This window comes from Chelonia mydas, chromosome 1 (assembly GCF_015237465.2).
Source record: "Chelonia mydas isolate rCheMyd1 chromosome 1, rCheMyd1.pri.v2, whole genome shotgun sequence".
Lineage (NCBI taxonomy): Eukaryota > Metazoa > Chordata > Testudines > Cheloniidae > Chelonia > Chelonia mydas.
In genome coordinates this window covers 43,450,070-43,474,096 of record NC_057849.1, presented here as the reverse complement: position 1 = coordinate 43,474,096, position 24,027 = coordinate 43,450,070, and the positions used below count along the sequence as shown (strand labels likewise).

The window sequence follows — 24,027 nt, the reverse complement described above, 5'->3', positions numbered from 1 at the left end:
TTTTTACCCATGAAAGCTTATGCCCAAATAAATCTGTTAGTCTTTAACGTGCCACTAGACTCCTTGTTGTTTTTCCAGATTCAGCTGGTAGACTTAACTTTCTTTCTCCTCCTTGTGTTTTCCCAAGTGTCTGGCTAAGTTGCTTCTGTTCCTGCTAAATGGTACATTGCCCCTCTGTTTGTTAGTAAAGGCCTTGGGTTTTTGTTGTTGTAGTTTTTTTGGCTCTAACATTAAATTATTTCCCTGAACTGTTTTGGGTCAACAGAATTTTAGTCTTTAGAAAAGCTGGGGCTACGCTATTCCTACAGGACACATTCCTGTAGTGCTGACGAGCCTCAGAGGGAATGTTTCTGGATGAGACTCAGGTGGAACCATGGCCTCACTCTTCTGGTCTGCTGTGGGGAGCACTTGTTACACCTCTTTAAAAGTGTAGCAAGGGGCATCTATAACTTCCCTCTTCCTGGCACCCACAACAGGCTTCACAATAGAACGCCTCCAAGCACATGTTCTCCAGCAGTGCACCCCTTCCCTATTCCAAACATGGCTCAGCCACAGGAAAGGCAGAATTGGGTCCATAATATCTCTCTGAGTTACTGCTGTTGCTTTTCCTCCTAGAGAAGTGATATTCTGAGTGTGTATTCACAGGTTTCAGAAGCAATCTGTAAGTGAATTGATTTCCTGGACTGCAACACCTTTTCTGATTCTATCACAGGAATAGCATAGTCTGGAGTCTTTCCCTGGACTTGAGGTTCACCCATGTTTTGGATTCTGCATCCTCTGTGTCTTGCTTTGTGTGAACTTTGCTTTGTCTTTTGTTCAATGCTGGTCTCAAGGCATCTCAGCATTGCATGGCTATCTATGGTTTGGCTTCTGACTGGTAGCCTGTACTTTCTTCATTTCAAGGCAGCACATCTCTATGTGTATGAAGCACTGTGCAAGCCTATGACATTATATAAATGATTGCCTTGTAGCACTATTATTTATTAGCATTGATCAACAAAAACCAGATCAATCCAGTCTGCACAAAGAGGAATGCAGCCAACCTCACCAGTCTGCTAGCAAATAATGTTAAAATAATGAAAAAATTCCAGGGATGGAATCCATTTTTGTAAACCCTATAATTTACATTGTTTTTTCAGACTTGAGGTAGGGCTTTTCATCTGCTATCGTTTTCTTATTGATTGTTGTAATACATTTTGTGATACCTTGAGTATGAAAGATGCTATGTAAAAGCATGTTCTGTTTTGTTCAGCACTTCAGCTTCAGTCAAGACAATAATGCAGTTATCTTGGAAGTTGCTACCATTTTGCATTCAAAATGGGTTGTTGTTTTTTAGTAGTCATTATTTTCTTGATGTAAATTCTAATCTCATCTGGATTTCCACATTCTAAAATATATGGGGTGTCATGATTGTATGGTGCAGCTGTCACTGTCATGTAAGGATGTGGGAGGTGCCTGCAGAGACCAAAAGTCATCTGCCATTTTGGAAACGGGGCTCTGGCCTGCTGGTGGGAGTGCAGACAGTGCTGGCTGCAGTTTACTGCAAGCACACGTTGCTGTGTTATGTCACATATACAAAATGTAAGTGTGAAATACAATCTCTTGGTGCCTTAATAAGAACAACACAAGGATGTAACTATAGAGTATAAGCTAAGTTAAAAGGTGATGTGTAAGATGGTGCAGTTAATTGCTTTTGCGTAGTATACTCCTTTCTTCTGGTTGCTGAGTTAGACGAGGTGAACCAAGTTCAGAAGTGATGTACAAATGAGTAAAGGCTGTAAATCCTTAGGATGTAAACTCTTAGATTATGCATTTTGTGGTGCAGAGTTTGTGTTGTCATCCTGAACCTGATTGGGATCTCAGGATGCTACTGTAATATAAATATTTAAATAATAAATTTCACATTGGTATGATGATTTGAGAATTTAGAGCTGAATCTCTTCCTCCCCCCAGTCAAGCCCCTCCTCCCACATAAACCTGCATAACTCTGGTTGAAACTAGTTGGCAATGTTTGTGCATCTCTGAGGGCATAATTAATCCCCAAGTGTATATAAGTCAAAAGGAGTCTAAATTGGTGTGAAATACTCATTGAAGGGGTGGAGTGGGGTACAAGAAGGTGAAAGTTAAACCAACTAAAATATCACTGGACTGATTTAGGGCCAAATTCAGATGTCAGTCTATAAGTAATAAATCTTGCTAGTAAGCATAAACATAGTACAAAGAAAAAATTTCTTATCTTACTGCTTTGTTTAAAGATGTGACTGAGGTTGGCTTAGATCCGACCTCCAAAATCCAGAGTGCCAATACTGGCTTTCAAGGAGTATCTTCAGCCTCAATAATGCAACGTATGTCAGTTTGTAGACATCATTTATATTGTGTACAAATACACAATTTTAATTAGACAAGGCAGGTGAGGTAATACTTTTTATTGGAACAATCTCTGTTGGTGAGACAGCAACAAGATTTCAAGCCACAGAGAGCTCTTCTTCATTAAGAGCTCTGTGTGGCTCGAAAGCTTCTCTGTCACACCAACAGATGTTGGTTCAATGAAAGATATTACCTCACCCACCTTGTCTCTCTAATATCGTAGCACTAATAAGGCTGCAACTACATTGCATACAATTTTAATTAGATCAGTTTTCTTAACAAATTGGACATTTTAATTTAAGAAAGCCTGAGTACAATCAATTACAGCAAAATATCAAATTGCACTTCAAAATAATGTCAGACATTATTTATTCATGTTACAATGGTTATATTTACATTATTAATGATGAATTTGAGTATTCATCTGGAAATAAAGTTTGATTGTAAAGGTATGTAATTGTAATTTAGCTGTAATTATTTTATTTTAAATTAAAATGGCTTTTAAGTTCAGGAGGGGCTTATTGAGTCCTTACAAGTGCATTATTAATTGCCTAGTACTGATAGAAGTTATAACAGTGTGGGTAACATCACCAAAGGGAAATGTGCGTCTTTTTTTTCTGGATAAACATATTAATAATTAGTGTTATTGGGCTAGATACTATGATTCTTTCCACTCAGACAGGACATTTTCTACGAGATCAAAGTATGCTTACATGTCAGTAGCACATAAGGTTTTGTAATTGGATTCCAAAGTAGGCAGAACTACAGAGCGCTGGTAAAATAGTGCAGATGTAGAAACATTGTGTAAATCTGATTTTCACTCTCTTTGAATTGAAGCATCAATGAAAACTAATTTATTGTGATTATTTCTAGTAATAGTTAAGTGGCAGAACTCACCTGCACACTCCAGCTGGAAACATGATGATAATGTAACATGAATATCTGACTATTCCCTAACACTAAAATAAAAAAGGATATGGTATTTCTTTCACCAATAAGGGCTAAAATTTGTGGGAACATTTTTGGGATAGATAATGCTTTTAAGGTACAGCCTTGCATTGGGAGTGCCATGGGAGCACACTACACTATACAGAGCACTTTTTTAGAGAAGCAGAGTGTCTCATAGAGCTCCCCCATATTCAAGGTGAATACAATCTCCAGTACCTTTAAAGAGGCGTAGCATATTTCCCATATCCTCCTGGCTCTCCAGCACGGCCAGTCAGCTCAGCTGGCTAGCAGGTAGGAAAAGTGAGCTACAGTTACCTACCCATCCTTGCCTCCTTAGGGGGGACTGTTCTTTCCGTGGAGGCCATCTCTGAATCAGCTCTGATCTTCCTTGGCCGCAGGGATGCAATTCTGGGGAAATTTATACACAAAGGCAGAGGATAGGTGTAAGGCTGCTTATTTGAATCTAGCCCTTTGTGCATGTTACAATCTGTATGTAAAACACTATCCAGTACATAAATTCACCAGTGCGCACAAGTCCTATATGAGTTTACTTGTTTAATATAGCTCTGGCTGTTAAATAGTTACACATCCATCTATCTAGTTCTAGGTGCACGTGCCAAAATTAAAAATCAAATCAAAAGTACGCATCTCTTGGCTCACTTTTGCTTTATAGTTTTGTTTATATCATGTGGTATCACCTAAAAAACCCAACATTAAACGCATCTTTATTCTCAGTTACAGTAATTACTGAGACTTGAGATTAGATGTAATACCATTCTTTGTATAGCGCAGTGGTTCTCAAACTTTTGTACTGGTGACCCCTTTCACATAGCAAGCATCTGAGTGCAACCCCCCTAATAAATTAAAAATACTTTTTAATATATATTTAACACCATTATAAATACTGGAGGCAAAGCGGGGTTTGGGGTGGAGGTTGACAGCTCGCAACCTCCCATGTAGTAACTTTTGGACCCCCTGAGGGGTCCCCAGTTTGAGAACCCCTGGAATAGTCCATTCCTTGTAAATATACTGAGATGCCATCTCAGATTTTCATGATGAATAATCACTCAGTCTAATGTATTCCTACAGAACCTGGTGAAAAGCTATGGAAACCAGAGGGCATATTCCTGACCTAAGATCTAAGGCAATTTGCTGGTCATTTACTGTGAGGTATTTCTCCCTCTGGAGAGAGTGACAGATTCTGCACACAGCAGATATGCAGAGGCTGTTGCATACATAAACTAAATATAGTAAAAACTTACCTGAAATATGCCATGAGACTAAGACAATTGGCTATAGGAAATTAATGTTATGTCATTTTGCAATTAGTTAATAATTAGCCTGGACTTTTTGATGGAATTTATTCATTTTGTAGTTTCAAACAGCACCTATCCTATTTTCTTTGCTTAGAGCATACTATCCTGAATATTCTGCTCCCAAAGCCACATATCAAAACCTGGCAGATTTGCTCCAAGAGTTCAGGAAGTGTGTAAAGGTGTTTATCGAGTATCTGAACTTCTAGCTTTCTTCTTTTATTTGTCTGAGGCATTTTGTCGAATTTCTGTTGTTGTTTTTTTAACTCAACTCCTTTGGAAAACACCACACACATAAAAAGGAATGTGCAGGCCACTAAGAATTTCCTTTTACATGTTGCAGCAAAAGAAAGCTAATCATTTTCCAAAAACAAGTCCAAACAGATAATTTTTTATAGTGAAAAGTACATTAATAAATATTTTGCCAGTGAAATGACTACATGGGCTTTCAGTGCACTGTGTATGTTGGCAAAAGATTTGTTTGGGTTCTATCCTTTTAGGTTTTGCCAGTGTATATAGAAATACACATAAATGTATTTTACCAGCATTGCATTGGAATATTTTTCAGGGGAGGAGTGGTGGGGAAAGCAGAAGAGAGGAGCATTTCATTAATGAGCTTTGGTGGTGGTAGGGAGGAAATTGCCAGTTCTTAAACAACTGTTATAAAAGAGAGACTTGCCTATATTGTACTACAGTCCCACTACCAAGAAAATTGTTGTACTGTATTCATAAACAAAATTACAGTACATAGATAAGAGTTCCTAGTGATCCTTTAAATCAGACTGTGTATCCTTGTGGTTTCAAACCAGACTGTTCAGTTTCAGTGTTGTGATGTTAATAAAGCTGTGGGTAATGAGAATCATAGGCTGTTCTTGAGATTACCACTGTAAGGGTTTATTATTGTCAAATGTGACAGAAGAGCCTAGATGTGGTTCACTTTAGTGGTTTGGCTTATCTGTTACTAATTTTGCTATTTTCACTGGTTCCAAGCTGTCAAAAAACTTTATATAAACTTTCTGTAAAAGCTCCTAAATCCAAGGTCTTACACAAATTGAATTTTACTTTATTTAAAAAAAAAAACAAAACCCTGAGACTTTCAAGGGGGAACTGGCAGTTCACTTTGGAATCCTGAGGGGACAGCTGTTCCAGAACTAAAATGACCTTGCTACAGAACTGCTCCTATAGACTTAATTCAGCAGCGCTACTGAAGGATTCCTTTATGTGATGACAAGAGAAAAGTGAATGCTGTGAACTTGGGTTTATAATAGTAACATGAGGGACTTCTGCAAATAAAGCTAGGGAGAGAAATGGTTGAAGATGTTCTGTTTAGATGAAATGGGTGGCTGTATTGCAGCAATCAAGGACTCACTTGCCATCAGATTCCTTAGTGAGTTGTGGGAAATGATGCCAGTAACTTGCATCTATTTATAAAGTTAAAAACTAAATATCAGTCTCCATTAATATAATGTATTGCCTAGGTTTAAAGTTATGCAAAAAATACAATCGTTTATCATCTTCGTTGATTTTTTTGTCTGGGCGTATTAAATTAATATCAATCTTGTACTTATATATCACTTTTCATCCCAAAAGATCCCAAAGCATTTTAGGACATGTACAGCTATATACAATTACATGCTTGCATACATATGAAAAGTAATTCTCTCACCACCTAATTTCAGCTAGAAGAGAGTGAAATTTTTCAGCTGAATAGTTTATTCACCAAAAAACGCAGTTTGGTCAACCTGAAGCTATTTGTGAATTTGACACTGAGACTTTGACTACAAATATGAATGACTACATATTGCCACTATGAATGCCAATCAAGAGTTATTGGGCTAACGAAAGCATGTCAGAATGATTTGGTGGCTAGGGCCACTTAGACCTCCTTTCTATAGGAGACCCACGTTCAAGTTTCTGCTGTGACTATTTACTTATTTAGGCAGTGATAAAGCTTCCATGGGAAAATGAGAGCAGCCTTTATTAGAATAGCCTATAGACCAGTGGCTAGGGTACGGTCCTGCCATGTAGGACTCCCAAGTTCAAATCCCTTTTCCACATCAGTGGCGGGGGATTGAAACCAGTTCTCCTGCATTCCAAGTGAGTGCCCTACGCACTGGGCTGAAAATTGTAAGGGAGTCCAGTGCCTCCCAGAAAAATCTGTTTTCTGATCGATTTGTTCAACCTGAAACTGATTTCTGGATTCCGTTCCACTTGAACCAAGTTCTTTACATTATTTTCAGAACTGCTGGCAAACTAAAAAATCAATTATTGGCCCCTCTCTAATTGCAGCTACATCTACGCTGGCTGGCAGCCACCAACTGGCACACTTCCAAAAGTGCAGGAAAGGGAAAATTTTGCCCAAGGACACTGGACCAAATCCATCCTTTTACAAAGCACATCTTAGGGTCTTTAACAGCCATTCAGAGCACAAAGGACCTCGTTTTTAATGTCTTATCTGGCATGTTACAACACATGCAGTAAACGCTGCAGAATTCCGCTTACCTGGTGCAGAAGGATGAAGGCCTGAATCAGCCCTCCTCTGGATTTGGACATGCAGAGTGTTTTTGTAGAAAAGTGGCTTTTTAAAATATTTGTATTTGTTTTGTCTTCCTCATCCACTAAATGCTGCCTGTGATCACTAATAGCTCTTCTTGGAGTAGATGTAGCCATGTATTCCACTTCAGTGTGTGTGTGTGTGTGTGTGTGTGTATGTGCGTGTGCGCGTGCCCAGCACACCAGAGCTGGAGAATTTTGCTGAGCAGTACCCATCGAGGGGCAGTGCTCGTGCTTTGCTGCCACAGCCCCTCCCCTGGCTATATTAGGCAGTGCCAGCCTGAGCCCCCTCAGTTCCTTCTCACTGCTCGTAGCTGGAATCAGAGCTCTGTGTGGTCTTAGACTCACATTCTCTCACTAGTTAAGCATTTTTTATAGATGTATATAGTTAGTAGTACCCTTAGTGCTAGTTAGATGAGTGTTAGTTGTATTTAGTTAAGTATTCCCCCGTGAGGCCCTAACTGGGGGTTAAACATTGTCCATTGGGTTGGGGTGCGATCCTTTCTCACATACACATTACACTGTGCTTACTGGCCCCTCTGGGTCTCATTCTAAACACAGAAAAGTCAATGCTGGTCCCCACTCAGAAAATAGAGTTCACTGGGGCCCTAATAGGCTCTGAATTTTAGAGCATTCCTGCGGGTCAACCATTTCCAGACAATTCACCACCTTTGTTTCGGTCTGCAGTCTCAACCTTCCCCAACAGTTCGGATGTGTCTTTTCCAATGCTATGGTGGCGAGATTCTTCAAAGGAATCTTCATCTCCGTCTGCTGGGGTGGAAACCAGTTCCCTTGTGGACCTTAACACGATCTTAGCAGCTCTCATGGGACCTCCATTCAAAACTCTGGCATCCTGCCCCTTTCCTTTCTTATGTAAAAAAACTGCATTCCTCGTCATGCTGCAGCTACACCCAAAATTTGTGTCTAAAGTGGTCTCTGTTTCATTTAAGCTAGGTGGTATATTTGCTTGTGTTTTTACTAAGCTGCATTCATTGCCAGAGGAGCAGCATCTTCACACATTGGATGCCAGAAAATGTCTGGGCTTTTACTTGGAGAGGACTAAACCCTGTCAGCTTCACCTCATCTCTTGGTGTAGACTGTATGTAGGGACAGGCAGTCTCCTCACAGACGATTCTAAGTGGATAACTCCCTGCATCCAGACTGCATATGAAATGGCTTCAGCTTCACCTTCTCTACAGGTGTGAGCTCATTCTATAAGAGCACAAACAACATCAATCTTGTTGTTAAGTGACATCTCAGTGTTGGATGTTTGCAGGGCTCCCACGTGGTCATCAATGCATACATTTACAAACCATGATGCCCTTACTGTGGCATCCAGAGCAAGATGCGAACTTTGGGAAGGTGGTCCTGCAGTCTTTGTTTAAATAGACTCCGAGGGGGTACTGCTTTTGTGAGTCACTTAAGTGGAATACACAGCTGCATCTACTCGAAGAAGAAGAAGCGGTTACTTACTGTAACTGTTGTTCTTTGAGATGTAATGCAGACGTGTATTCCATGACCCACCCTCTGTCCTCTCTGCATCAGAGTCCAGTCTCTGGGAATTTGGTGTGAAGGAACTGAAGGGGATCAGGGCTTCACATAGTTAGAGAAGGGGCTATGGCCATGAGGCGCAAGTGCCACTCCTCTATGGGTAGTGCTAGACAAAATTATCCAGCTCTGGTCCACTGGGCGCACACACACCTAAGTGGAATGCATGTCTGCATCACATCTCGAAGAACCACAGTCACAATAAGTAACTGTTTCTTAGTTATGTACGCAGTGTCAGGATGAGCTCCACCCTGACATCTGGTGATGAGGTGTGGCAAGTTGTGGAAAAAAAACTTCAGGGGCCGATCTCATTTGCATAGGCACACCCACCCCGCCTAGACTGAGGCCATAGCTGCCCAAATGGTCACTTTGGCTGCTGTGGGATCCCCAGTGTCTCTGTTATTGGGGCAGGAAGAATAAATTGTTATTACACTGATTATGGGAACTGTGCTGGGAACTGTACTTGGCCTTTTGTTATGATGGAGGGACTCACCATCAACTAAGTAGCACTTGCTAGGCAAGGGTCATGGGTTCCAAGACTGTGTGACTAGAGAGAGGCTGGGGACAAGTATTAATACTTGGTGGCATGGGCCCCTTGGTGAGGGCCTTACATGCTAATTGCACTTCCTCCTCTCTCCACTGTGGAATATCAGAGCTAATTTTGATTTCATTAGGAGTCTAGTTACAGGCTGCTGAGTTCACTTTGGGCTAATAGTGCACCAGCACTGAGGCTCCCCTACTACAAGCTGAATTCACCAAAGAGCTGACCTGACTAAGAGCTGAAATCACTGAGCATTGTGTTAAGTAGTGGGGGAGCCTGAAGATATATCGTGGAGCAGTTTGTGGGACGGCTGGAGTGCCTTGTGGACAGGCTGGCGGAGCAATTCGTAGGACGGCGGGAGCTGCTTGTGGGCCGCGGAGCTGAGCTTAGCTGAGCGAAGGAGTTCGTGGGGCGGCTGGCGGAGCGGAGCAAAGGCCTATGGAGCTGTGGGGCGGTCAGCTTCAGATCATGTAAGGTGCCTCTTACCCCCATCCCATCTCCACCCGGGTGGGAGTTAAAGCTCTGCAGATAAACTTTCGAACTCTGGGGCTGCCCTGACCAGGGACAGAGACTTTTGGGTCATTGGACTTTTGGGACTTTGGGTGATTTGGGGTTGCTGGACTCAAGAACCAAAGGGAAAGGGGCATGCCCCAATTTGCTTGGGGTGGGTTTTTTTGCTCATGGGTTGTGTTATGAATCCTGTTGGTGGTGTTTTCCCAACAAAATGCCACATTGTTTCTCTCTGTTATTAAAAGGCTTTTGCTACTCTCAGACTATGTGCTTGCGAGAGGGGAAGTATTGCCTCTTGGAGGCGCCCAGCGGGGGTGGTATATATTTGTCCCAGGTCACTGGGTGGGGGCTCGAGCTGGTTTGCATTGTGTTATTGGAATGGATCCCCTAGATATTGAACCCGGCCCTTGTTGCTGCCAACTCTGACGGGCAGAAGGGTTACAGTTAGAGAACACAGATGTAGATCTGTATCAGATTTCCCATACTGTTACTTTCTTAGTCCACTTAGCAGTGCAACAGCACATGATTCCTAAGCTGATATCACCACAGAAAAACATTCTCTAGCAGTACATATCCCAAATATCATTGTTACTTTATCAGTGTTACAGCTACTGGACCAGATGTCTGACATCTGGACATAGAACAAAGAAGCAAAAATTGTGCTATTTTTATCTTGTTCGCTTGGAACTTGATCCTGTGAATTGCTCAGAAACCTCAACTTCCATTAAATCAATGGAAGTTGAAGATATGCAGCGCCTCACAAGTTGAGACATTAGGATGCGCAGAATGGTGGAAGATGGGATATTTTGATCCTTGTGGGCTTCGTTGTGGCACCCAAATTCCTGCTGTCTATACTAAACTGGAGGAAGAGCTCTGTGTAGCTTGAAAGCTTGTCTCTCACACCAGCAGAAGTTGGTCCAGTAAAAGCTACTACCTGACATACCTGCCCTTTTAAACTGTCCTTTTGCCATTGTCAGCACATTACCTCCAGATCTGACCCCTGGTCTCACTAAAGGGTGCTTGTTGCTGGATTCAAAGAAGCTTTTATTATATGCTTCAGAGCTCTTGCAGTGGAATATAAAAACATATTGGACAGTTAGCTGGGTTTTTTTTTTTCAACAAACTGTGATGAAAGAGAGAAAAGGAAACTAATTTAGAAGGTTAATATAGGTGCCGTCTCACCACTTGGGGCAGCAGTGTGTACAGATTGGGGTGATAGAAGTGCTGCTCTGCTGTGCTTCAGGGTATAAGATGATTGCCGTATACGATCAGGATTTTGGAAGAATTTCCTCTCTACTATAATTTTTCACAGTAAGGTCATAGTATTGAAGTTTATTTAATTGTTTTTGGTTTCTCATAAGCTCCTGTTGTATGCCTTTAAGGAGCAATTTCTGGTACCACAGTAACACTAAATCTGCTGGTATTACTGGATAAGATGAGATATTTGGGTTTATCAGAACAATGAGCTGTTCCACTTTATTCAGGTTCCTGTAGACCCCAGATATACAGCTGTACTAGCTAGCTATCAAATGTGTTTTTGTTTTCTCTGATACATCCAGTATTAGACTTTACCAGCAGCAGGATGCTAGACTTGATGGCCCATTGGTCTGCTCTGGCATGGCAATTCCTACATTCCCCTTCCCACGCAGCAGCTGCTGTTAGATTAATGATAAGGGCCTTGTTTTCAAATAACTCCTTTGGTCTCTACTATAGACATCACTACTCTTGCTGTGACTAGGGATGTGAGAAATCCACATTTTCAAATGATCTCATATTATGTACTTAGCTAAAAACTTATCAGGTACCAAATACAAACCTGGATGATAAAACACTACACAGTTCATATAAAAACTGTTAAATTCAACTGTTTAATAAATGCTTAATGCGCTATTGTCCTTTATTTCACAAGAGAGCATATCTGTGCGAAACATTTCATTGTTTTGGAAATGTCACTAAAAATATTGCTTACCTTTAAAAGGGCCAGCAGATCATTTAAAACCACACTCAAGCATATCTTTGTCTTTTTTTTAATGTGAGATGCTGATCAATTAGACAGCAGAGTATGATGTACCATAAAATCACAGTCTGGAGTGATTATACAGTGTGGAGATACAATAGATTCCCATGAACATATAGCAAGCTGTTAACAGAGAAAGTAATTTTCTACTCTTTTGAGGACCACAGTAGCACTCTGGTAGGCAATAGTTGTTAGCGAAAAGAGTCGAGCAAACGGATTCTCTGTGCGGGAATTATGTGAGCATTTTATATGGTGAACCAGTGTTAATACTGCAGTAGCCGATTAAGAGCATGTCTTTCCAAAACATATCCTAATTACATGACAGTGATGAATATTGGGGTGCCAACGTGTCACAACCGGCACTCAAGGGACCTCTGTGTATCCTACGTACTGGAGTCTCCTCTTCTCGGTACCAGGACCTCTGCACAGAGTCTTTGTCTGAAACAGGAGTCTTCCCCACTGCCCTACCACACTACCATGCTTTCTAGTGTGGACTTGGACAGCAAACCAAAGGAGCAGGGGTGAAAGTGAGCTGGTACGGGTCAGTCCTGCGTACCAGTAAGAACCCGCACCGGCCCATACCCAGCCCACTTTAAAGCGTTGCCGTGGCAGCGCTTTTAATGTCCCTGCCCCTTTTGCCTCCCCGGTCAGCGGCCCTGCTGGTAGGGTCCGTACCGGCAGGGCCACCGACGGAGGGGGGGAAGGGGCAGCAATGTTAAAGTGCTCTCCGCAGCAAAGGACCGTTCTTAAAGCACTGCTGTGGCAGTGCTTTAACGTCACTGCCCCTTCCCCCTGCCGGCGGCCCTGCCGGTCTGGTCCGTCCCAGCAGGGCCGCCGACAGGGGAGGCAAAAGGGGCCGGGACATGAAAGCGCTGCCGCACCAGCGCTTTAAGGATGGTCCTTTGCTGCCGCCGTGCTTTAATGTTGCTGCCCCCCCCCCCGGTCGGCGGAGCCGCGGCAAAGGAGCCTGCAGGGCTTTAACGTTCCTGCCCCTTTTGGGCCCCCCCGCCCCCGCTACAGACGGGCCCCGGGGGGGAAGGGAGCAGCTGTGTCCGGAGCCCCGGGCCCTTTAAATCAACACGGGAGCCCTGGGCGGCGCGGGCCAGCCGGACTGGAAGGGCTGGCTGGGGGATGCTGGCCCCCTCCAGCCCCGCCCCTTCCACCCGAGGCCCCGCCCCTTCCGGGGGCCGGAGCCTTCCCGTCCCGTACTGGTAAGTGGTCTCAGTTCCTTTCACCCTTGCAAAGGAGACAGTATTGCAATATTCCTCCTAGGCTCCCTGTGGTGTCCAGTACCAATAGGGCTCCTGAGCATACCCTCAGATGGGCCCACCAACAACAATTTGGTACGGTCAACCATGGGCACCACCACTGGGCTCTATGCCACCACTGCCCCAGTGGGACCCTTGGGCTGCATATCGTCCCCATGCCTTTCAGGCTTCTAGCCCCACCCAAGAACCTTCTAGACACACACACACACACCCCTCCCCCGCAGCTGCAGCGCCCAGAGCTTCAGAACCTCCAGAAGAAATCATGGAGGAATGGGAAGGGCAGTGTTGAGGAGGAGGTGACCATGAGGCGCATAGCCTCCTCCTTCTCCCCAGATGAGGCCTTTATGTCTTCCCCCACCATCTCTGGCTGATAACTTTTGCCTCTTTCAAGACCTAGCGAAGAGAGTGGTGGACACTCCTCAGATACCACTAGAAGAAGTCAAGGACACCCACCACAAACTCCTTGACATACTCCTTGTCCTCAAAAATTGCTCACCCTATTAATGAGGCTATGCTGGACCCCGCAAAAGCTGTATGGCAGACCCTAGCATCAGTGGCACCTACTTGCAAGCATGTGGACAAAAACTGTTATGTCCCAGCAAGTGAGACAGAATTCCTTTTCTTCCACCCTCCATCCAACTCCATCATGGTGGATGCTGTTAATTCTCATGGCCATCAACACAGGATGAGGACTGGCAGCAGTTGGACCTTTTTGGGAGGAAAACATACACCTCGGCCATGCTACAGTTTTGAATCACCAATTACCAAGCCCTAATGGCGAAATACAACTACATAAACTATTAAAAATGGAACAGTTTTATTAAACAGCTGCCTGAGTCACACCATAGCCAATTTAAATCCATTATTCAGGAGGGACAGGACAACTAGTGGCCAAGCCAGTGCTACAGTCTGCCCTCGATGCAGCCAACAAAACAGCCAGGTCCATCTCCGCAGTGGTGATTATGCGTTGTGATTACATCTGTCAAGTTTCCCAAAAGAGGGTTGAAGAACTTTCCTTTGAAGGCACTAAGCTCTTTGCAGAGAAGATGGATGCCTCGCTTCACACCCTGAAGGATTCTAGGCTCACTCTCCACTTACTGGGCATCTACACGCCAGGACAAAAGAGGAAATTTAGTCCGCAGCCCCAGCACAAACCACACACTTCCCAGTACCCGACTCAGCACTACTATGAGCCACAGTCAGTTAAAGTATCGAGAAATTTTGTCTCTGCATTTTGTCCTGAGGTGACGTACCCAGTCAATATGGGGATAATTGAAATCCCCCACTATTACTGAGTTCTTTATTTTGATAGCCTCTCTAATCTCTCTTAGCATTTCATTGTCACTATCACTGTCCTGGTCAGGTGGTCGATAATAGATCCCTACTGTTATGTTCTTATTAGAGCATGGAATTACTATCCATATAGATTCTATGGAACATGTGGATTCATTTAAGATTTTTATTTCATTTGATTCTAATTTTCTTTCACATATAGTGCCCCTCCCCCCTTCCGCATGACCTGTTCTGTCCTTCCGATATATTTTGTACCCGGAATGATTGTCTCCCATTGATTGTCCTCACTCCACCAGGTTTCTGTGGTGTCTCTTATATCAATATCCTCCTTTAACATGAGGCACTCTGGTTCACCCATCTTATTATTTAGACTTCTAGCATTTGTGTACACACACTTTAAAAACTTGTCACTGTTTATTTGTCTGCCCTTTTCTGATGTGTCAGATTCTTTATGTGAATGTTCCTCATCTGATCTGGCCCGTACTTTACCCTCTTCCATCCTCTCCTCCTGACTAAAACCTAGTGAATCTCTATCAATAGACTCTCCTGTAAGAGAAGTCTCTGTCCAATCCATGTGCGCCTCTGCAGCAATCAGCTTTCTCCCATCTCTTCATATAAAAACTGCTCTGCAGCCTTTTTAATGTTAAGTGCCAGCAGTCTGGATCCACTTTGGTTTAGGTGGAGCCCATTCCCTTCATGTACAGGCTCCCCCATCCCAAAAGTTTCCCCAGTTCCTAATAAATCTAAATCTCTCCTCTCTACGCCATTGTCTCATCCATGCATTGAGATTCTGAAGCTCTGCCTGCCTACCTGGCCCTGCACATGGAACTGGAGACATTTCTGAGAATGCCACCATAGAGGTCCTGGATTTCAGTCTCTTTCCTAGCAGCCTAAATTTGGCCTCCAGGACGTCTCTCCTACCCTTCCCTATGTCAGATGTTGGATGCAGCCATATAACTCCCATTGACATCTATGGGGTTTTGGGGGTGACTGCACGTCTTCCACGATGATAGGGCCCAAGATCTTTACAGTGTTCAGTGCTCATGTTTAGAAGAGAAGGCATAGAAGCAATATGTTCGAGGGAAAAAATAAATTTCTAGGTGTCTCTGTGTAATTAGAGAGGAATGAAAAACCAAAATGGTACATTTTTGTAATTCCAGTATACTAAAATATCAACTATAGTCTTCAAATTAAGACAGCAATAGAAGGAATAACATCTGTTCAGGATTTTTAAAATGTATTAGCGTTAAAATTTAGGAAACATCTACTGTTGGACTGCTTCTATATCCTTATAAGCTATTTATCTGACCAACTCTTGCTATATAAGTCTTAGTAATTAAAAGAAAAAATCAGATTAAAACTTGGAATAATTGGGAAATTGGCAGGAAAGGTTAGAGATTCCTTTAATTTTAAATTATATCTGCTTAGGGTGGGTTGGGTTAGAAAAAAATTGTTTTTCTACTACTGAAAGGAAAACAATTTTCTTTCTCCTTTTAACAGTTAATAAGCAAAGAAAAATAGCAAAAAAACATACACTTGACTTACCAAGGAATTTCAGGAAGCCAGGCCTACTCTCTCAAATGTTATTAAAGAGATTCTTTAGCTATATTATAAAATTGGTGCCATGTATACTTTAATGAAGGGATTATATTAGAGCTGTGTGCACTTGAGCAGGAATTAGAGTCTTGCACTAAGAGATGCATCTGAAACAAAGAGGATTTTAATCAGGATACATTATTAATGAATTGCATATGAGATACATAAACCTGCTTTATTAGGCAAACTGTAAATGAGCTTATTTGGTAAGAGCATGCAAAATGTGTGTGTTAAGAGAGGATATTTTGAGAATTTAACTCATCTCTATATAGTAAAGGCATCTGGCTGTAATTGGTGCCTGTGGCAATTGTTGATACCCTGATTATATTAGCTTTCTGTGCCCTTTAGCAGGATTGGGAAAACATTTCTAGTACTGGTTAAGTTGTCTATTATCAAGACATCATAAATATACACATTTAGAATAGATGATTTGCTATCCGATTGCCTTAGAGCACTTAAATAAATTAGTTCCTACTGTTTCAAGCATTAATGTTGAAGTAATAATTATGCATAAGGCAATAAAAATGCAATTAAAATTGCCTTCAAACTTACTGGAGTGGGAACATTTTCTGAAAATGTCACTTGCTCTTTTCTTAAAATACATTCTAAAGCCAGGTGGATGGACTGTGTGGCTCAGGATATTGGTAATGGAATATTGAGCTTTTCCCCTTTAGGTCACCAGCTTGCATCCAGCTCAAATCAGTATTGGCAAAGTTGTTACCATCTGTCGGCTATTCAGTGACCTCTACAATGAGGTGGTGATCTGATTCGTAGTGTGCAAGTGCCCACGTACAGTTGGCACTGAGTTTTTCAAAAATGAGTCATTACATATAAACAATGCAACTACGCCTTAAGGCCGAAACTATGGACTGTGTCTCTGTATTTAACGTGCTCCATTTTTGGATACTGTGGAAGATAATATATAACATTAGCTAGAGATCTCAGATCTCTGCAATATTAGCCATAATAAAGTAAGGTAATAATAGTGTGTCATCCTGGATTTTCAGTCTTAGTTTTCAGTCATGAATTTCCTTGCATTAAAGTCAGACGTCTTATGTTCCCTGGACATATTTTTTTTATAACTGAATTTTAAATAAAGTGTTCCAACTGTTTTGGCAGTCAGGCAATAGTTAAATTGAAAAGAATGTTTCTTTTCCAGAAAAGCCATTTAATAACATTCAGTCCATTTGTGCCTAGCAAGACTATATTCAAGCACTACAAACCCCAGGAGCTTGGCAAGCCAGGCAGACTTGGCAAGTTTTCTGAGCGACTCACCAAGTCTGAGTCAAGCATGGGTAGCTGTGGCTTGCACAGATTCAATTGTATTTAGTATTTCTTGTTAACAAGAACATTAAGACAGAGGATTTTTTTCCATAACCTCAAAAAGTAATACATAGTCTGTAAAAACAAATAGTATTTAACAAACTACACATGACAATTTATGGCTTATGTCCGCTTCATAATAAATATATTTGTGTATTATTTTACACTGAGACTCCATGATTTGTGTTCCTTGACATTAAAATATTAAGGAAATAGACCATGGATTCTTTGTTGTGTTGATTGGCATTTGCTAGTGTGAAACACTGCAAAGACAAGCATAGCCGTTATTTTATAGTGTGTCATAACCATACAACTCCATCTCATATTTAGAAAGAGGGTAATACAAGTAAGCTTGTGTAAGCATTGAAAATACAGCATGTTCTCATTTTGCTTCCGTTTTACCTGTATGGAGCCTGCTAAAAGGAAAACTGTCAAGTTTGGATTTTAAAGTACCAAAATATTCTTTTAAAATCTGTGTTTTTGTTCATTCTTGCCCATCTAATTAGTATTTCCCTTGAAACAAGTGCATTTGATTATCCAACATATGATTATTTCAATAAAAGATACTTTTTAGGGTCGGATGAGGTTTCAGAAGATTTTGATTTTTCCTTTAAAATTTCTAGCGCCTGTAACTGATAACATTTAGTCTGAGAAACTTAATAAAATGCTACAGATGTTATTTGTATAGCAAAGTCGGAGACAAACTTTTCAAGGGGAAGATGTTTGAAAGAGTCCTGTTACCAAAGCCTTGAAGTTGACTCTGTTCATTGGGGTTCCAGAGGACTGAGCAGAGCACTGGGATGCCTGTGTTGCTGAGTAGACAGATGGACTGCTGTATTCTGAACTCATTGTTTCTGAGATAAGCATCTTCATTCGTAGCTACAGTGAACTGTAGAAAAGAAACCTGGATCCCCATTGCCAAAGATCTGGGAATATGTTTCAGAAAATTAGCTGTATTTGTTTTGTATTTGTATTGGCTAGTGGAAGCCCTGATGGAATGGAGGTGTTGCTTATGGAAATTAGGGAATTTGAATGCTTCTTCATCACTCTTTTTTTTTTCTCCCCCCTCACCTGCTCTGTGCATTGCACCTGGCATACGTACTTAAACATGTCAAGACACTGGTTGAGCAATGTGAGAAGTAAGGTCAAGGAAGCCGGCTTCTCACCATTTTTAAGCAGAACTTGCAAGGCAACATAGCATTCTGGTTGCAATAGTTTCTAAGACTTTCCAGGAATTACAGTGGTGCTGTTTTTATCCAGATAGTGTCAAATGGGACATTACAGACTTCAGAACATGTTTACCATGACATTTCTAACACTTGCCAAGATGTGATGGAAACCAGGATAGCTTCTAACTTTGCGTACATGAACAAGTTGTCGGTAGTCTATAAATAGTTTTAGGGATTTTTTTTTTAGTGCAATGATGCCAATACTACAAATTGCTCCATCACCTTAGTGATCTAACTTAAATAAGCAGTTCTGTAGCACTATTTAAAATGCAGGACTTTAAAAGAAACAACTGTGGGACACTGCTGATAATTATTTTTAGAGCACATTAAGCAGCTGTCTTCAGATGGTGGTCCACATTCCACACCCTTCTCTCCTCTTTAATATGTGGAAACAGTTAGTGCAATATTGATCTAAAGTTTTGTGTAACTTTCTTCTGTTTCAGCTTTGGTTTGCATTTGTTAATGGATTTTCTGGGCAGATTTTATTTGAGCGATGGTGCATCGGCCTGTACAATGTGGTAAGTATTCCGTATCTCGGCTTGATGATATGCAGAACCTCAGTGACATTCCATTGTTGTTTATGTCTGTGCAGTTTATCTCAGCCAACCATCTGAATACATATCATGAAGTACAAACACATTTTTAGGGCCTTTGTTGATCTGCCCTAGACTATAGATGCAAAAGATCCTGGATGTTTATTTTTAATCACAGCCAATGTATTTGGAATAGTGCCTTGAAAATATTAGCACTTTTATCTTAATAATATTCTTTCATTAGTTCTCTGTATGTTTATGCAATTCAAATTCTTCAAATTATTTCAGACTATTTTTTATATTTAAACATTCTTATTTTTCTTCTTTTTTCCTAGTCAACATAAATATATATTTATCTTCAAAAAAAAGGAAAGGAGGACTTGTGGCACCTTAGAGACTAACAAATTTATTTGAGCGTAAGCTTTCATGAGCTACAGCTCACTTCATTGGAGGCATGCAGTGGAAAATACAGTGGGGAGATTTTATATACAGAGAGAACATGAAATAATGGGTGTTGCCACACACACTGTAACAAGAGTGATCAGGTAAGGTGAGCTATTACCATCAGGAGAGCGGGGGTGGGGCGCGGAGGGAACCTTTTGTAGTGATAATCAAGGTGGGCCATTTCCAGCAGTTGACAAGAACGTGTGAGGAACAGCGTCTGTGTGGGGGGGGAATAAACGTGGGGAAATAGTTTTACTTTGTGTAATGATACATCCACTCCCAGTCTTTATTCAAGCCTAAGTTAACTGTGTCCAGTTTGCAAATTAATTCCAATTCAGCAGTCTCCCGTTGGAGTCTGTTTTTGATGGGTCGTCCTTCAGGATAGGTTGTAGATCCTTGGTGATGCGTTGGAGAGGTTTTAGTTGGAGGCTGAAGGTGATGGCTAGTGGCATTCTGTTATTTTCTTTGTTGAGCCTGTCCTGTTGTAGGTAACTTCTGGGTACTCTTCTGGCTCTGTCAGTCTGTTTCTTCACTTCACTTCACCAGGTGGGTATTGTAGTTGTAAGAACGCTTGATAGAGATCTTGTAGGTGTTTGTCTTTTCCATGGGTCCAGATGATGAAGATGTCATCAATGTAGCACAAGTAGAGTAGGGGCATTAGGGGACGAGAGCTGAGGAAGTGTTGTTCTAAGTCAGCCATAAAATGTTGGCATACTGTGGGGCCATGCGGGTACCCATAGCAGTGCCGCTGATTTGAAGGTATACATTGTCCCCAAATGTGAAATAGTTATAGGTGAGGACAAAGTCACAAAGTTCAGCCACCAGGTTTGCCATGACATTATCAGGGATACTGTTCCTGACGGCTTGTAATCCATCTTTGTGTGGAATGTTGGTGTAGAGGGCTTCTACATCCATAGTGGCTAGGATGGTGTTTTCAGGAAGATCACCGATGGATCCACTCAGGAAGTCAGTGGTGTCTCGAAGACAGCTGGGAGTGCTGGTAGCGTAGGGCCTGAGGAGGGAATCTACATAGCCAGAGAATCCTGCTGTCAGGGTGCCAATGCCTGAGATGATGGGGTGTCCAGGATTTCCAGGTTTATGGATCTTGGGTAGCAGATAGAATACCCCTGGTCGGGATTCTAGGGGTGTGTATGTGCGGATTTGTTCTTGTGCTATCCTGAAGGACGACCCATCACTCTCACAGATCTTGGGAGACAGGCCAGTCCTTGCTTACAGACAGCCCCCAACCTGAAGCAAATACTCACCAGCAACCACACAACAAAACCACTAACCCAGGAACCTATCCTTGCAACAAAACCCGTTGCCAACTGTGTCCACATATCTATTCAGGGGACACCATCATACGGCCTAATCACATCAGCCACACTATCAGAGTCTCGTTCACCTGCACATCTACCAATGTGATATATGCCATCATGTGCCAGCAATGCCCCTCTGCCATGTACATTGGCCAAACTGGACAGTCTCTATGTAAAAGAATAAATGGACACAAATCAGATGTCAAGAATTATAACATTCAAAAACCAGTCGGAGAACACTTCAATCTCTTTGGTCACTCGATTACAGACCTAAAAATGGCAATTCTTCAACAAAAAAATTTCAAAAACAGACTCCAGTGAGAGACAGCTGAATTGGAATTAATTTGCAAATTGGATACAATTAACTTAGGCTTGAATAAAGACTAGGAGTGGATGTGTCATTAAACATGGGGAAATAGATTTACACTTGGTGTATTTCCCCCCTCCCCTACTGTTCCTCACACGTTCTTGTGAACTGCTGGAAATGGCCCATCTTGATTATCACTATAAAAGGTTCCCTCCGCCCCGCCCCCCCGCTCTCCTGATGGTAATAGCTCACCTTACCTGATCACTCTCGTTACAGTGTGCATGGTAACACCCATTATTTCATGTTCTCTGTGTATATAAAATCTCCCCACTGTATTTTCCACTGTATGCATCCAATGAAGTAAGCTGTAGCTCACAAAAGCTTATGCTCAGATAAATTTGTTAGTCTCTAAGGTGCCACAAGTACTCCTTTTCTTTTTGTGTATACAGACTAACATGGCTGCTACTCTGAAACCATATATTTATCTTTGTACCATGTTTTTGGACTTTTTGTCCTTCATTTATTATTGCATTATGGTAGCTTCTAAAGCCCCTTATCGTTTTCATCCATGGGAGGCTATTTTTAGGCATTTATCTTCCACAATCAATACTAAAGATTTATTCTGTTCCCTGGTTTTATAGAAACTTGGTCTATCAGTTCACTGACATCTACTAGTGACATTATTAGTTACATCTAGTCTGGTGCCTGGATCCACAAGCCTTGACTAAGGCAACTGGGAAACTGCAGGAACTTTTGCCAACATGTGTGAAATTTCCCCATTGTGTGTTGAGTTATTTTGGGAATCTTTAGGATTTTTTAAAACAAATTTACTCCAAATATGTGAAAACACCAAAAGTCACCAAATAAACTGTTTATATCATTAATGAATAGCTTTAAGTAAAGTTTACTTTTTATTTTACCAGGACTTGTTTTAAAATTTAAAAGTTGTAATCCACACAACTCAATGTCAAATGAGAAAAGATTTTAGGCCAGAGATTTTACATTCTCTCAGTTCTTTGCATCACCCTCACCAGAGATCTAGAAGTTTCCTAAAGCAACCCACATATTTGCATCTATAAATCTTTTAACATGGTTTCTTTCCAGATGAATCTAGCTACCTTGAATTAAAGCACTTTAACTGGCTACTGCTGCTGAAAGCAATGAAGAAGTAGTAAACCATGTTGTCTTTAATTACTGTTATTAGGTCTCAGAATTAACATTTTGGTTAGTTCTCTTTAGATGAATGGCAGTTCAGTCTAATCCTAAATCTATTGTTTCATTATGTCTATATAGTCCAGAGTCACTAAAGACCGAATCCTGCAGAGTTCTGGAGGCACTCAATAACTCAAAGGGATTAGGCGTTAGGATATCACTGTGTAGCCCTATTCTGCTACTTTCACCAGCGCTGAATAATCCTTTACTTCTTCATAAGTAGTCAGGGGTGCTGCTGGAACAATTTGTATAGTGGGGATGCTGAGAGCCATGAAATCAAACTGTAAACCCTGGATATAATGGAAACCACTTCAAGCCAGGGGGTGCAGCAGCACCCCAAGCGCCCCTAGTTCCAGCACCTATATAAGTAGTCCCATCACAATGTTACTTAGTGTGGGTATGGTTGGAAGAACCAGAATTCTGGCCTTGCAAGGTTACCTTCATAACCAGATGGGCTAAAAGATCTCTTTTTAAAATGAAAACATAAATACTGGAGAAACCTTGGGAAATACCAAAAATCCCGAGACACCTTAAATCCATCCGATAGCATGGAATCTTCATGGAGCACATTAGACTAGTGGCCTTAGTTTTGGCTCTCATATCCCGTATGAGAGTGCTGCCATTGCAGCCACCTGGCCTGTTGCTTTATGACTAATTTAAAAGATTATATCATTCATGTAGAAAATGTGCTTGCAATTACTGATCCCCACTAATATCCAGCCCTATGTGGAGCTGAATCGTCACCTGCACCCTCCAGACATAGTATGCATTGCTGGCAGGAATCACAATCCAGCATGCAAGCAAAAGATTTTGTAAAGATAATAAATAAAACTGCGTCTAATCAGAGATTGTTAGCTGAACTGTAGAAAATTGGATTAGAAATTAATTTCCCAGCATGAAACTGTCAGTTTAGAAGATGGGTGAAGATGAGGGAGGGAGAGTATAGTTTTAGGCTACATCCAAGATTCTCAACACACTTAGCAAATGAATTAAGCCTCCAAGGACCACTGTAAAGTAGGTATGATTGTCACGATGGTTCAGAGGAGAAGGCTGAGGCAAAGAGAGATTAAGGGCCCAATTCTGCAACACTTACCCACATTGAATAGCCGTTACTCATGGGAGTAATCCTTTTGACTTCAATGGAATTATTCACGTCTGAGTGCTTTTCATTGTGAGTAAGGTTTGCCAGAATTAAGCCCAAAGTGACTTGCCCAAGGTGTGTCAGAGTCTCCCTTTTCCTTTCTTCCCCTCTGACACAGGCCAGGATCTGAAGGTACGTGGCCCTAGCAATCCCTCTCCCTTCGCAGGAGCACAATGTGGGGTTGAGCCCTCCACAGTAGTTCTGGAGCTGAGTGTTCCTTTGAGAAGACCACAGCATCCTTCAAAAAGGAGAGGCCTGGCAGCAGTGCCCACAGCCACTGCTGTCAGTAGCACAAGGTGTTGGGGGTGGGTGAAAACTTTAGGGGCACATGCCCCCCAGAAATCCCTCCTCCCAGCAGTATCAGGAACCCTATAATGTCAGCAATTCTGGCCTCTGAGCTGTTTTGTGGTGTTGGGAGATTGGCTGTTGGGTGCGGGAGGTGTGGATTAGGAGGTAGGTAGTTAAATGAGCAAGGGAATAGGATTTTCTCACTTCTTATAGTTTACTGCTGCATGGAGCCATTCCTGCCCCTGGATGCATCAGGGAGAGTGGGATAACCCTTGAG

The 24,027-nt window shown here is 41.8% G+C and overlaps 1 protein-coding gene across 3 annotated transcripts in view; it reads left to right on the top strand.

The window, feature by feature from the left end:
* ATP8A2 (ATPase phospholipid transporting 8A2) overlaps positions 1–24,027 on the top strand; it is a 652,386-nt gene that overhangs the window by 457,083 nt on the left and 171,276 nt on the right. For all 3 annotated transcript variants that reach the window (XM_027821585.3, XM_043530953.1, XM_043530957.1), the window contains one exon: positions 18,950–19,024. In XM_027821585.3, the coding sequence (XP_027677386.3) occupies positions 18,950–19,024 (75 nt within the window). The remainder of the gene's footprint in view (positions 1–18,949; positions 19,025–24,027) is intronic.